The sequence below is a fragment of the Oryzias latipes genome, chromosome 17 (genome assembly GCF_053564925.1).
Source record: "Oryzias latipes strain Hd-rR chromosome 17, Olatipes_Hd-rR_3.1".
Taxonomy (NCBI): domain Eukaryota; kingdom Metazoa; phylum Chordata; class Actinopteri; order Beloniformes; family Adrianichthyidae; genus Oryzias; species Oryzias latipes.
Window position 1 is genome coordinate 10,765,029 of NC_136253.1, and position 14,293 is coordinate 10,779,321.

A 14,293-nucleotide genomic window follows, 5' to 3' on the forward strand; every position below is an offset into this window, starting at 1 on the left:
TAATCAAATATAGTGGTGGTAGAATGATAATGAGGGGTTATGTTTCCTAAAACAGATGCAAATCTATTTTGGACCTTCCCACTGCCCCATCTGTCAGGTCACGAGCTGCAGAAACTTTGGCTGAGAACAACCCAAACGCAGCAGAACTAGAGGTTCCTTTAGAGGTTCTGGTCTCCAATTTAAAGAGTCCAGACTTTAATTCAGATTCTGTAAACTTTTAGTTGGAGACTACTGATAAATCGAAGGGTGCATGTTTGTTTTATTAGAAAAAAAAACCCAAAGAAAATACACATTTTCAAAAGATAATTCTGCATCTATTTATATTATTTTCATTTGATATTAAAGCAGTTTATTGATCGTAATCATGTTATGGTTTTTGCTTTTGTTCTAACGTCTCATGAATTTTTGTTTAAATGAATGTTTATACATGTCTTTTTGTTAAGCACCTTGTGCTTCACAGCATGTGGATGAAAAGTGCTTTATAAATAAAGGGACTGATAGAATAAATATGCAAACACTGAAATTAGTCTCGATTGGCTGGACAAAAGGAGCGATTGATTCTACACTTCTCTCTTTTTTCTTTTTTACTTTTCAATGCCACAAAGAATGGAAGAATAATTTTTTTATGCATAAAATTGTATTTATTTTAACAAAACCTAATTTTTTTCTTTTTCGTTGGGCTCACATATTTGTCAAAAGTCAAATAAATCACAATTTTGTAATAGATTTCAAACAGGTCACATTAGAACCAAAAACCAAACTTCTACTTCTAATGAACAAACACAAGTAGAATGTGAAAAACTCAAAGTTTCATACTTTAATGGTTGCATTTTGTACAGATTCGTCTCATGGAAACGTAAGCTGTGAACCTGCAAAGCACGGATCAACGTTCCTTTATCTCCCTCTGTTATAACAGCTCCAGATTTCCTGCAGGAGCTTCAATAAATGCATCATTTTTTCATTTTACAATGTTTTTTTTCTTTGTCATAAGGTAAACAACATTCCTGAAGCCTCCATGCGAGTTTCTGCTGTGGCGTTTTTGCAGATTTAAACTTACATCCTTCATTTTTTCAGAGTGCAAGCAGCTTCAATCTCTTACAGTGAATTCAAAGCAGGCAGGTGAAAACAGTAAACATCATGGTGACAGTGACACGGTTAAGGTTACATCTGAATACTGGGTTTAAAAAGCTGGTTTCAGCTGAACTCAAAGTGCTTTTTTCTATCAAAAAAAAAAATCCCTCAGAAAATCCGTAACACAGAAAAAAAATCTAAAATTTAGCACAAATCTTGGCACAAAACAGCTTCATAAACAGCACTTTCTGGAACTTTTTCAAAGTTCACATGAAGGAAATTAGGTGTTTTTATGGCCACTTTTTTTTTTTAAATGACCAAATAACGAAGGAGGTAAAATATGTAAGGCAGAGAGAGTTGATGTTCAGGATGAACTGGTCTGACAGAGCCAAAAAACATTAAAAAAAACACACAAAAAAACAAGGTGAGACGGAAAGAAGAGGAAGGGATTTCTGCTGCGTCGCTCGGTCCCACCCGTTAGGTCACCTGATGAATCAGCCCCTTTTCTGGATCATGTTTGTCTTCTAGATCCTCGTCAGAGTCTGAGCAAGAGAAGGAATGAGAGCGGATGCACAGCGGTTTAAAGAGGGAAGGAGAAAGGCGGGAAAAGGATCGATGTCCACTTTCACTGATTCTGCCGTCGCTTTTGGTAAAGGAGAACGTAGGAAGGTGTGGATCATCATCACTGAAATGTTCTAACCCTGAAACTGAGATTTTGAATCTTAAAGTCCCTCTCTGATCCTCTTTGAATCCATTTTAAAAGCGTTCCCAGTGTAATAATTCATTTCAAATGTTGGATTCATATCATAATTTGTGGTTGACGATATGATTCATAGTCGATATTGGTTCATTTGATCTGATTCAAAGTGTTTCCACATATGGGACTGTAATGATGGCTTAATCAGTGTTTCTGTGTGTTGCCTGCTGTGGTGCACTCAGTCGTTTTTACTTTACTGTAAAATAAACCAAATGGTATCAATACCATTGAGTCATTTCATTAGCCGCGGTTACATGGGCAGAATGTCTTGATCGGATCAATGGTCGGGTTAAAATTCACCCGTGCACATGGGATCAGAAAACCTTTTTTCGATTAGAAGAAACGTTCACATGGTCACACTTTCGGTCGGAATTAATCATTTGGGCATGCGCAGTAGTGTCGAAAATACCGGAAGGAAAATGTGTCCTGTTGTAAACAAACATTTGCTGTCACATATATCTGTGCAGCAGCTCGGTAAAAGAGGCGATCTTCCAAACGGGCCCAGTGTTAGGACAGGCTAACACGCGCTAACAACATTATCCTTTTGATGGACACAAAATCCTGGACCATGCGGGAAACGCTGCAATCTGCAGCTTGGCTGCACGTAAATGTCTGTGAATAACATCAGATTTTATTTTGTCGGGGCACAACTTTCAACGTAACAAAGCACCCTCCCTTCAAACACATTAATAAATCCGGCTGCTCTGCTCAGAGAGGATCACTCGGTCCACTGGCACCGGAGCCTGAACGCAGGCTCCGGTGCCAGTGCCGGTGCCGGGTCCAGTGCCGGGTCCGGGTCCAGACGTCAGTGGACACGCATCCCCTCCGCATCTCCCTCGTGAGAGGTGAAAGAGAGGGGAGAGCCAGGGGGGGAGATCGGAGCGGCACTTTTCGCGGGGCGTCCGCAGAGCAGCTGGTCGGTCCCGTATGCGCTCCAAAGCTTTCTCTCAGCGAAACACCGTCTATGCGTGACGTAAACCAGAGCAGCAGTGACACACGATCGGAATGAACCGTTTACATGCACAACGATCGGATAAACGATCGGTATAACCCACCTATCTCGATCGGAAAGAAATTTTGATCCGAATGAGTCTGACCGGGGCAGAGTATTCCGAACGGCGCGTTTACATGACGCATTTTCTTTCCGATCAGGTGTTCTTTCCGATTACTTTTGCCCATGTAAACACGGCTAATGTGAATTCATTTATAATGAATAGAAGGATTGATTAACTACTTGCCTCATACAGATCGATCTGGTTTGATGGCAGGAATGTAAATCCATTCATCGTTACACCCCTAGTTCCCATTGGTCTTCCATGAATGATTAGGAAGTTTTGAACCTTTGTTGCTTTCTAGGACTTGGGCCGAGTCCAAATAGCTTCCTCACCTCTCTGGCTCCTCCCTATTGCTCCAATTGAAGGGGTATTAGAAGCCGACGTTGTTATGCATTTTCCCAGCGCTAGTGTAGATGACAGGTGAGTATTGATGACATCATCAGCAGTTGTAACGTCCAAATTTGATGACACTGGTTTTCCAATATCTCACTTGCTTGGAGGGAATAAATGTAGGGACAGGGAGAAGCCATAGGGGAACGGAAGCTGTTCGGATTTAGCCAGAGTTTCTGCAGAGCAGCAGTAGTTCATCAGAAATTTACCTCGAAGTTGTGGGCGGGACTGTTGACGGGAAGTAAGCCTGCCCCCTCTTCCCATCATTTCTTTGTTTTGTCATTTGTTTTACTCGCCTGGCATCTGGTTCCAAACTGTGCAGCCGGACAGCTCTTCTATTGCATTTCTGTTGCATCGGTAATGTTAGGTTAGGGGTGTGAGGGTCTGGGAGGCAATGGGAGAGTGTGTAAACAGAGAGCTCTCAGTTCTGGGTGACAGGAAGGGGGGATTTGGTCTGCACCAACAATCCCACAACTCGGAGGTGAATTTCTGTCGCTCTGCAGAAACTATGTCCAAGAAAATGACACTGTTTTTGTTTTAATTTTGCCTTAAAAACAGAATTATCATAAATAACAGACCATAATTAAAAGATTCAACTTAATTATAAACAAAGTTACAACAAAATAGTAACAAAAAACAAGAGTCTTGTTTTGGATTGACGTTTAGAAAAGCTCAGACCTGCCAGAGACTCAGGTGGAGAGTAGAACTGTCCCTCCGTCTGTCTGTCGGACAGAGGACCTGGACCCATGACCGGCGTGCGATCTACCGAGTCCACGAAGGGCTGATATCCTGAAACCCAAGCGGGACAGACGCAGCTGTAACACCTGGAAGGCAGTTCATCAGTGCTGAACATCGTTGACACTCATTCAACTTCCATTCATGTGGTGAGATTCTTAAAGCAACTCCGACTCAGAAAACCTGCATTTATCAAACGTTTACATTTTATTCATGACGCTAGAAATTAGCAGGAAATTCATTCACTGTAGTACTAAATGATTAACAGACAAGAAAATTCTGATCCTTTACTTTTAAAAAATGTATAATAATATAAAAGTTGGTTTGAATTTATTATTAACATTTTTCAAGGAAAACTATGAAGATTTAATAGAGAAAACAGTAAAACTTTGTCTTTTTTTTTAACCATACTTTTGGAAATCTGTATTCTTGAAAAAGGTTTTTCCTTATTAAACACAGTTTTTATGCACGAAAATAAAAGTGTTTCTTCAATGTAAAGGTCGGTTTATTTTGCAGCAGAACCATGAGCTGATGGCGGCCGCGTTGTGTCAGGTCTCCTCCAGAGCGTGATTATTGCAAGTTATTCAAGTTATAACCTGACCAATCAGATACCTCAATGAAAGTCTGATGTTTAACGGTCCAAATGTTTGATTGACAGATTTTGTGTAGCCCGCTTTCAAGTGTTAGGGGTGTGGTCTTTCAACAAGTTCACTCCTGATTGGTGAGAGTGGTTGTCATAGACCAACTCGGACCAATCACTGCTCGTCTGCTTCCGACATGTCGACATCGTATCCCAAAAAACTGGAAGTCCCTTTCTATGGGTGACGCCAGACTCACTCAGTCCAGTGATTTGTTTTGTTTGACACAAAATGAAAAATGTCTTCTTTTCTACTGGGAGCTTTTGTGACTCACTGATCTCGTCTTCCGCCTCCTGAGGCAGCACCTTGAAGTCGAGCAGCCACGTCTCGATCCAGGCCAACACGAAGGAGACGATGGGCAGCAGGTAACCGAACGCCCCCTGAGTCAACAACTACACACACGTACACACACACAGACTGATTATAAAATACTCACCTCTACCACGAAGGAATGACATAATTCTCCACATTCTTTCAAGATGAACGTGAACACGTGGAACAAGAATGACAGTTTATATCAGCAAGGAGGTGGAAGGGTGATGATTTGAAGCTTTTATGGGGAAACATATATATATATATATATATATATATATATATATTTCAGTCAGACAACTCTTGCAGAAGAATATTTATTTCACAACATCTTTAGGTTGACATTCACAATTTGATTCACAACTTCATTTTGGCATAAGGCTCCGTTCAATTCCTTGAGACACTTATTTTTTCCATACACTTTCGGGTAACAACCCCCGTAACGGAGCCCACAGGTGGAAGCCGGGGAGGAGGGAGGGGCAAAGAATGAGCGCTGAAGGTAAGAGAGAATGAACAATTGCACACCTGACTTAAATAGGACGCTAAGCAGGTGGGTTAATTAACTGACCCGCCCTAGGGGAGTAACCTGCAATTCTGCCGAGTGTCTGCCCGAAATGCGACGAGTCGCTATTTAATGGCTCATAACTTGCCATTGTTTCGCCATTCTGCCTGCCATTCTGATCTTTTATTTAAGTTACTTTCCCTGAAATGTTTTCAAAAGATAACTATAAGCTATGTTCACACAGGCATGTTCTGTGCATGCAAGAACCCTCAACGCGCATTCTTGAACGTCTGTTTAGCCCGTGGTTTCACACTGGACTGAAACTCACATTTATGCGCGTTTACATAGACTTTTCATCGGAAGTCTTTGCTTTAGTACACAATGCTGAGGCCGGTGTGAACCTAGCTTATATTTTGCTCATGTGTTCTTCTTGAATGATTTTGTATTGATACGTTTCTGACTCTTACCTTTGACAGAATGACCTTTACAATCAGGAAGGCACAGCTGACTGCAGTGGTGATCTACAGGGAAACAAAAGTTAGATAATCCTGCAGAGCAGAAGAGTTTTTTCTGTCCAGCAGCATAATTATTTATAAGAATAGAGGTTTGAGTTTATTCTGTAGATGTTTTTCAGCTGTAAAGACACCTTAAGAGAGAAAAAACTCAAGAGTATAATTTCTTTGAACAATGCTAACAATGCATCTTCTGAACTTCCATCAAAATTCTTCACAGCCCTCTTTGCAAGCATGTTCTGCTCTGTTTTCGCTCTGAAAACGGTTTTTCCTCTTTGCTCTGGAGTCTTTGTGAGATTCATTTCCTAAATATTTCCTCCTGCTTTATAGAATCACATAAGATATCCACACTGACGTTTCCTAACTTTCAGCATGAGCAGTGCAGCACTAACTGCACACATTTCGTTTTTAGCCTCATTTGAGATCTGTATTAAAGTTTTATTTTTTTAATTTAATTATTATTGGTGTGTGCAGTTTAAATCTTTATATTTTGCAAAAAACTAAATTTAAACTGCACCACATTTACAATAGAAGAAATTACAACAACTATTTGTGCAGAAACTATAAAACTACGGTGGCCCTGAAGAGCAAATCACACCAACAAATCAACGACAATTAAAAAAGCTAAACAAATGTTTTTTTTTAAAAACATGATATTTTATAAACGAAATGTTGTTTCTCCGGTAAACCAGGAAGAGAAAATAAAACCAAAAGAAGCTTTTTTAAATAGTTTAAAGAGAAACCGATAAGCCTTTTCTCCGTCCTTTGTTCTGTGACAACATTTTGAGCGTTTACTCCTGAAGCTTTGCACATTCAGAGCAGCTGCCAATCCTTTTCGTTTCTGCTCACCACCCTGTGGCTAAAGCTACACATTACAGGACAGAGAATGACAAAAGAGGGAAATGAGTCCAACTTTCTGCTGAAAAAGAGAATATTGACCATTTCCAAATAAAGAAAACAGAGGGACTCACAGCGATGGCCCACCAGTGACGGAGCTTACAGATGGCGTAACTCAGGATGAGAGCAGAGAACCTGAAGACTGCCAGCAGCTGAAAAGACAAAAAGAAAAATATATACAATTTATTTATATGAAACACATATTTGTTACTAAAAGAGCAAAATCTTACAAAGATGTCGAAGAAAGAGGCATGGTAGTCATAGTGCAGAACCTCTTTTTCCAGCTGTGTCTCTATACTGCCGTTCACCTGAAGACAAACAACAAAGACCCACAAAGACAAAAGTGAGGGAAACTCAGAATTTAGGCTCTAAATTTCTGAGTCAGACTCTCAGAAACGGAAAAATTTCCTAATCCTGACGGAAAAGCTGCATTATTCCAGGTTACTTCAGGGTTTGCTGCAAGCTTTGGTTTCTAAATACTTCATCTCAGCAGGTTTGTACTTTCATGACAAAACTGAAGAATTTTCCCTCAAACCGGACCAAAACGTTTTTGCATGATGTCCATTCTGCTGAATCATCAGATCCAGTGACTCGTTTTAAATGAGTGGGATTTGTAACTGGAATCGAACCCTGACAGCAGGGATCAATCACTTCTGATGGCCTTATCTTGGGTTTTCAGTGATCCAGACCGCTCTTTGAACCTGTTTTAAGGTAGATTGTCCACACAGCATCTGGCAGGGACCGAGCTGCTCGAAAGCTGTCGTTAGACTGGACTAATCATCCAGGTTTCATTTGGAATTTTTGAAGCTATCAGATGTTAAACAAAAGGTCACGTATTTTCAGGTTTGCACATTCAACGTATTCATCACGCCACAAAAAGCAGAAATTCCTTTTAAAACAAAACGGTCAAAAAAAGCTGAATCTCTTTGGACACTTTGAATGAACTTGAATGGTTTTTCAGAAGAGCGGTTTTGTAAGATGACAAAGAGCAACAAAAATATGTTAGCCGCCTTTATTATCTTCCAGAAATTAACAGAAATATGAGCTGTAATACAAACATTTCCTTAAGCCAGCTACACTTTTGAGCAGCTTAAGGAAATGTTTGAAACAGCTCGATAAAACCCAGCGAGTCATGACTAACGATATCTGCAGAATAAAACAAAATGGGATGCGTTTCTCTTTGAAATTCCCTCATGGTGCCTAAACCACAGGACAGTGTGGTCTTACATTGAGCTCTATAATCCAGAGCATGGTGATGAACAGGAGGTCAAAGGTCACGAAGAGGCAAAAGGTCCTCCGAACGTCAGAGATGCACTTCTTGTCTGCTGCTTCGTACGACTCCAGCCTGGCAGAGGCAACCATGCTGCTGACGGAGCCCATTCCTTTTGCAGTGAGTCGGGAATCAATGCTCCTCTCCATCTCTGGCCACACCGCCCCCCCCTCCCAGACAGGGCAAGAACTCTACAGCTCAAAAGGAGTTCTCAGAGTGAGACGACGTGGAGGAGAACACCATCCCTGCATGGGACAAATAAAAAAAGCATTTAAAACAGAGTTTGCATGTGATCAGATTCAGAGTACAGAGAATCTGCCAGGTTCTTTAGACAAGAGACGGTCATGTCTAACAGCTAAAAGCTACAATCTCTGAAGGGTTTGGGCTCTAGGCACAAAGGTATAGTTGGAGCATGAAGAAGTGAAACATTCTGAGAAAGACGGAGACACAGAGCAAGTCAGCAATCCAGACTGCTCCTTAAAGGGTTTGTAACTGGGACCATCTGCAGTAGGGCCCTCTTTGAATCAATACCCATGAATCTAAATCAAATCTACACTCACCAGCCACTTTATTCTGTACGTCTTGCTACTACTGGGTTGGACCCCCTTTTGCCTTCAGAACTACCTTCATCCTTGGTGGCATAGACCCTACAGCAGAAATAGAGACTCATCAGACCAGACAACGTAATTCACACGTTTTGGTGAGTCTGTGTGAATTGTAGCCTCAGTTTCCTGTTCTTAGCTGACAGCAGTGGCGCCCGGTGTGGTTTTCTGCTGCTGTAGACCATTTGCCTCAAGGTTGGACGTGTTATGCGTTTAGATATGCTCTTCTGCAGACCTCAGTTGTAACCAGTGTTTATTTGAGTCACTGTTTGCTATTACTGTTGCTGGAACCAGTCTGGCCATTCGCCTCTGAGCTCAGGCATCAACAAGGTACTTCCACCCACAGAACTGCAGCTCACTGGATATTTTCTCTTTTAGGGTTAGGGTCAGTAGGGTTAAATCCCAGTAGATCAGAAGTTTCTGAAATACCCAGACCAGACCGTCTGACAGCAACACCCACGCCACGTTCAAAGTGACTTTAATCAGATTCTTCCCCATTCTGATGCTAGATTAGAACTGCAGCAGATCGGCGGGACCATGTCTACATGCCCAAATGTACTGAGTTGCTGCCATGTGATTGGCCAATTAGACATTTGCGTTGGACAGATGTGCCTAATAAGGTGGTCAGTGGGTGCATGATCACATACAAAAATACCCCCCCCCCCCCCCCAATTTAGATGCTGACCAACGACAGTCCTGAGGCTGTTCTGTGAACTTAGCTTAGGGAAGTGAAACCGTTGCATCTGTCTTCAAGCTCCTGCAAACGTGTGATTGCAATGCAACAACGTGGCTAGCCACAAGTCTGTCATTTTGACGTATTATTTTCCTCATCATAGGATATACGTGTCCGTGTTTCGTTGACACAAGAGCTTAAACAAAGATGGGCAAAGTCCTGAAATCCAAATGAAACCCACGATTCAGAAAAACCTCCAATCAAATACTGCAGCTGCCCCTAAAAACCCTGCAGCATCTGCATCTTCCTCCTCACGCATAGGGGAGCTTCTCCAGCCACAGCTCACATTCACACAACTACAACCTTGAAATAACAACAAATGTTTGTTTTAATGAGGTAAAAAGATGACAGTAAATGAAAACTATACACTGTTGATCATTTCAAACATGATCTTTTTTTTTAAAACCATTTTTACTTTGAACAACATGACAGAAAAACATTTCTGAGACCAAACAGTTACTTTTCTTGATGCCAAATACATCAGCATCACGAGGGACTGATTTAAATCTTTTCTCCATCCTGGAAGTGAGGAGTTGAGCTGGAAATAAGGAGAGAGATTCCAGTCACAGAGTGGAGGGCATCTTTCAACATCTTTCTTTTGAGTTGTTTGACGTTTGGCTTCCACCAGACGATGCGCCTGTCTCTGGATGAGTGTGCCTTTGTCTGATATGTTCTTATTTAAGCATTATCCGGGTTTCTTAAGAAATCTAACAGTTCTAAGACAACTTGAGCTTTGCCACCAAACATTCAAGGTTCAGAGGGTCATGGCTTGTAACGATTAAAGACCCACTCTGATGAAAATTGTAACATGTTCTTTTGGCATTTTCTGATGATAAGTGACATAAATTAAGAAAATTAAGCTTAAAATTCATTCATCCATCTTCTTGACCGTTTTTCCCTTTCGGGGTCACGGGGTTGCCGGAGCCTATCCCGGCCACTTGGGCGTAGGCAAGGGATGCCCTGGACTGGTCGCCAGTCTGTCGCAGGGTAGAACATCCTCAATCACACGTCCACTCACACTCACACTCACACCTATGGTCAATTTAGAGTTGCCAATCAACCTATGAAGCATGTTTTTGGACAGTGGGAGGAAGCCGGAGATCAAGGAGAGAACCCACGCATGCACGGGGAGAACATGCAAACTCCACACAGAAAGGTCCCCCATTGATGTTCTGGTTCAGGTCCCCCAGCCGGGACTTGAACCGGGGGCCTTCTTGCTGTGAGGCAAGAGCGCTAACCACTGCGCCACCGTGGAATGAATGAATGGATGAATGAATGAAAGCTTAAAATTGCATTTGTGAGTATTTTTTTACTCCAATCGGGAATCAGGACCAGACAATAAAAAGCAGTTTGTCAAAGATTGTCACTGTGAAGTAGAAGCTACAATCAGCAGGCCTCAAGCTCAGTTCTGATCCATCTACTTGTAGATGACTAGATCCACATACGTCCTCCTTTTTCTCGTCTGAGCCGGCATCTGGCTCAGAATTGTAAGGCTGGGTAGCTCCAATATTGCTCGCCATTTTTGTTGCACCGCTAATGTTAGGTTGGGGTTTTGAAGGGCTGTAAGCTAGCAGAAAAGCATGTAAGAACACCTCTCAGTTTTGGATGACGGGAAGAGGGGGGCGGGACTCTTCCACAACTCAGAGGCAACTTTCTAATGAACTACTGCTGCTCTACAGAAACTAGGTCCTAGAAAGAAACACGTCTTTTGAATTTGCTTAACATCAGCATAATCATTGTTAAACGCATTGAAAACAGATCAAAAGATCATTGGAGCGAGTCTTTAAAGCAGATTTTAACAGACAGATGGTGACAGAAGGCCATTTCTCTGGTTTCCTAACGCTGCATAAAAACAACGGAGACTTGCAGTGTAGGACGTTAATCTTGAAACAACAGGGGAAAAAATGGAAAATCCCCCACAGAGGATACTGGAGACTTCCATTAAAAACAGCTGATGCTTGCACTTTGTCACTTTTAAAGTGTTAAATATTTCAAAAGACTACAAAAAAAAGCAAACCATATTCCTCTGCAGGGGAAATCAGGCGCTTTCACACAGATTTATGCTTCATAATATGTGAATATAGCTTTGGTGAACAAAGGTTTGTCTGACTGCAAACCTAAGAGGGGAAAAACTGACAAAACACCATATGAGCTGTGACAGCACTAATATAACTAATATATTTCATTTTTCTCAAATTCTTCTGAGTTCATACTCTGTTGGTCTGAAGCAAAAAGCTCTGTATGACATGCAAAGACAAAAAAAACTGTTTTGTTTGTTTATAGGCCATTTTTGAAATGATCTGCAATAAATAAAAAAGGCCAGGAATGCTGCACAGCACTGAGACACACCTGTAGTCAGCTGTGTGCTTTTTTACTGCAGACAAACTCAAAATGAACTTTTAGGGGAAGACCAAGCATGAGAATGTTAGCCACCGTCAACAGATTCTTTAAAAACCCATTGACATATTTCAGATAAGTATCAGTAAAATCACATACTGAGTCGCCTCTGTTTCCCTCATCTATTCACTTTATTTTTAACAGCATTGACTTTGTCAAGCGCCTGACTCACTGTGAAAACAGGTCAACAACATGGCAGTCAATACCAGCTAAAGTCATTTAAATATTTTGACAGTGATCCCACAAACAGACTGAAGAAAGTTGCATCTTTGACAAGAAAAGCAAAGCAAAGAGGACAAGACACAACTTGGCAAGAAAAAAACATGGCCAAGCAAAAGAAAACAGAAGAACGAAATTCCTGGAAGAAACAGAGAAATTTAAAACAAAACAAAAAAAAAGAAAAACATGAAGAAGCTACACCAGAATGGGAAAAAATAATTATCATACAAACTCAGACCATTCCAGAGCAGCAATTAAACTAACCAACAAACAGAGGAAACCAGCCTGATGTGGACGGAAAACGCTGATTCTAAACAAACGTTTTTAGCTCAACTCTAAATTCTGTCTGACCCTCAATGTTGCTTCACCATAATACAAATATAAACTTCATGTATTTTTGTGTCTGTTTAGAGCTGTTTAGTAAGCCTGTAGTATAGGAGAACCGTTTAACTAAGGAATTTCTAAAAAAAAAAAAATAAAAACATAAAAAAATGAACATAAAAATTCAAATTTATTTCAATTTAATTCTTTCCACTTAAAATTTTTTTTAGGGACATTAACTTAAGAGGAATACATAAAAAAAACTCATGGGAATGAAGGGCTGGATATTCCTGCCCAAATACTAAATTGGTAAAATTTACCATTTCCAAAATGTATTTTGGTTTCTAACTCCAAGATTCAATAAAGACGAGTCTGTTTGATCCCAAGATTGGGTTTTTTGATTTGACGATTTTTCACATAAGCACTGATTTAAACTTTCATTTCATTTTTTTTCCCTTTTATAACGTTTTGGTGAAGTAGATTGACTTTTTTTTTTTAGCTAAAATTTCGTTAACATTACTTTCCTTATAGACTCATTTGCTGCACTCTGAATACAATTAGTCCAAAACACTTTGTGGAAGTTGAAATAAAATCCAATTTGATCAGATTCACCTTTTTTGAGCAAAGGTAATCGAATAGATGAGATGTTACCACCGACCTATAACTATAGGAAAGCCAAAACACTAAAGCCTGTTTTTTTAAATTTTTTTAACCTATTTGGGTTTCTGCAGACATCCATAGAACAGTTATTTACACAAGAACCACCTTTGTGTGTGTGTAACAGAAAATGAAAAACTGTCACAGTTTGGACTCACCTGTCCCAACAGGTGAGTCTGATGAAAGAACATGAATGTTACATGAATGTAACATTTGAGCCAAGCTGACAGAGTCAGAGCTGTCAAACAGAGGCAGCACGAACAGGAAGCTCTGAACATTAGTCAAGGTTTCTCTTCTTCTAATGATCTGGTAGTCAAAACAATGTTCAACCCCCAGATTTTTATGTATTCGGGTTTTTTGTTTTCTTCAGAATTTGCGCTGTGGTGATTAAATATTCCAAATTGAAGAGGAAGCTGCACTGAGTGCTGACGGGAAAGACCATGACGATGCTTTTAAGAATGAGCTAAAGCGTTTCCATGTCATCTCATAACAAATGTCTGTAAAACACGTCGATCTGTGAGACTCAAAAGAGGTGAAAAATATTAATAAATATTCAGGGAATTGAACAGAGAAACCACCAACAATTTAATCAAGTTACAGACAAAAAAAGTAATAATGTATCAGCCAATAACAACAGCAAGAGGCCGGACAAAATGTATCGATAAAGTTCACTTGACAACAAGCTAGCCAGCTAGTTTACTTCCATTTAGCACTTAAATCACGACTTTTTTCTGTCAGTGTTGGTTTTCTTACCTCCTGAGAATCCTCTCACAATTTCTAATATCCAAAACCAACCCGTCAGTTGTGTGGGTAAATAATGATACTACAGACTTGAGAGGACTCATCCGCTTCCGCTTCATTCGATTTAATGGAACGGAAGAGGCCGGCAAAAACATGACGCAAAGGATGCTGGGACACGTAGTTAAAATCCCTACTACCGTACGTGCAAAATTAAACCTAAACTTGCATCAAAGAGATTATTTTTCCCCGTTCTCAATTCAAATGGGCTTAACAAACATTTAATGTTGTCTAAAAATTAAAATGCCAACAAAAAAAGATGTAAAAAAAATTACATTTCAGAACAATCAGCAGTTCTTTCATTTGTAGCCTACTAAACATATATTTTTCACTACCACGTTTTCACCTAGTTTCATTGTGGATTTAATAAAGACTTTGGATAGTTCTTTTAAATGTAATGTTTATAACCGTTTGCAATACATGACAT

General features: G+C 40.3%; 1 protein-coding gene across 2 annotated transcripts; it reads right to left on the reverse strand.

The window, feature by feature from the left end:
- Nucleotides 1–756: 756 nt before the first annotated feature.
- Nucleotides 757–13,962, reverse strand: stard3nl (STARD3 N-terminal like). Of its 2 annotated transcripts, XM_020711308.3 has the most exons (9): nt 13,822–13,954; nt 8,700–8,786; nt 8,097–8,384; nt 7,100–7,177; nt 6,944–7,021; nt 5,928–5,981; nt 4,921–5,038; nt 3,952–4,062; nt 757–1,613 (listed from the first exon to the last, which is right to left on the reverse strand). In XM_020711308.3, the coding sequence occupies exons 3-9, from the start codon at nt 8,286–8,288 to the stop codon at nt 1,549–1,551; spliced, it is 696 nt and encodes a 231-aa protein (XP_020566967.1). In that variant the 5' UTR covers nt 8,289–8,384; nt 8,700–8,786; nt 13,822–13,954; the 3' UTR covers nt 757–1,548. The 2 variants fall into 2 exon arrangements, with proteins under 2 accessions (XP_020566967.1, XP_004078796.1); XM_004078748.4 differs by lacking the exon at nt 8,700–8,786 and having other exon boundaries at nt 13,822–13,962.
- Nucleotides 13,963–14,293: the final 331 nt, after the last annotated feature.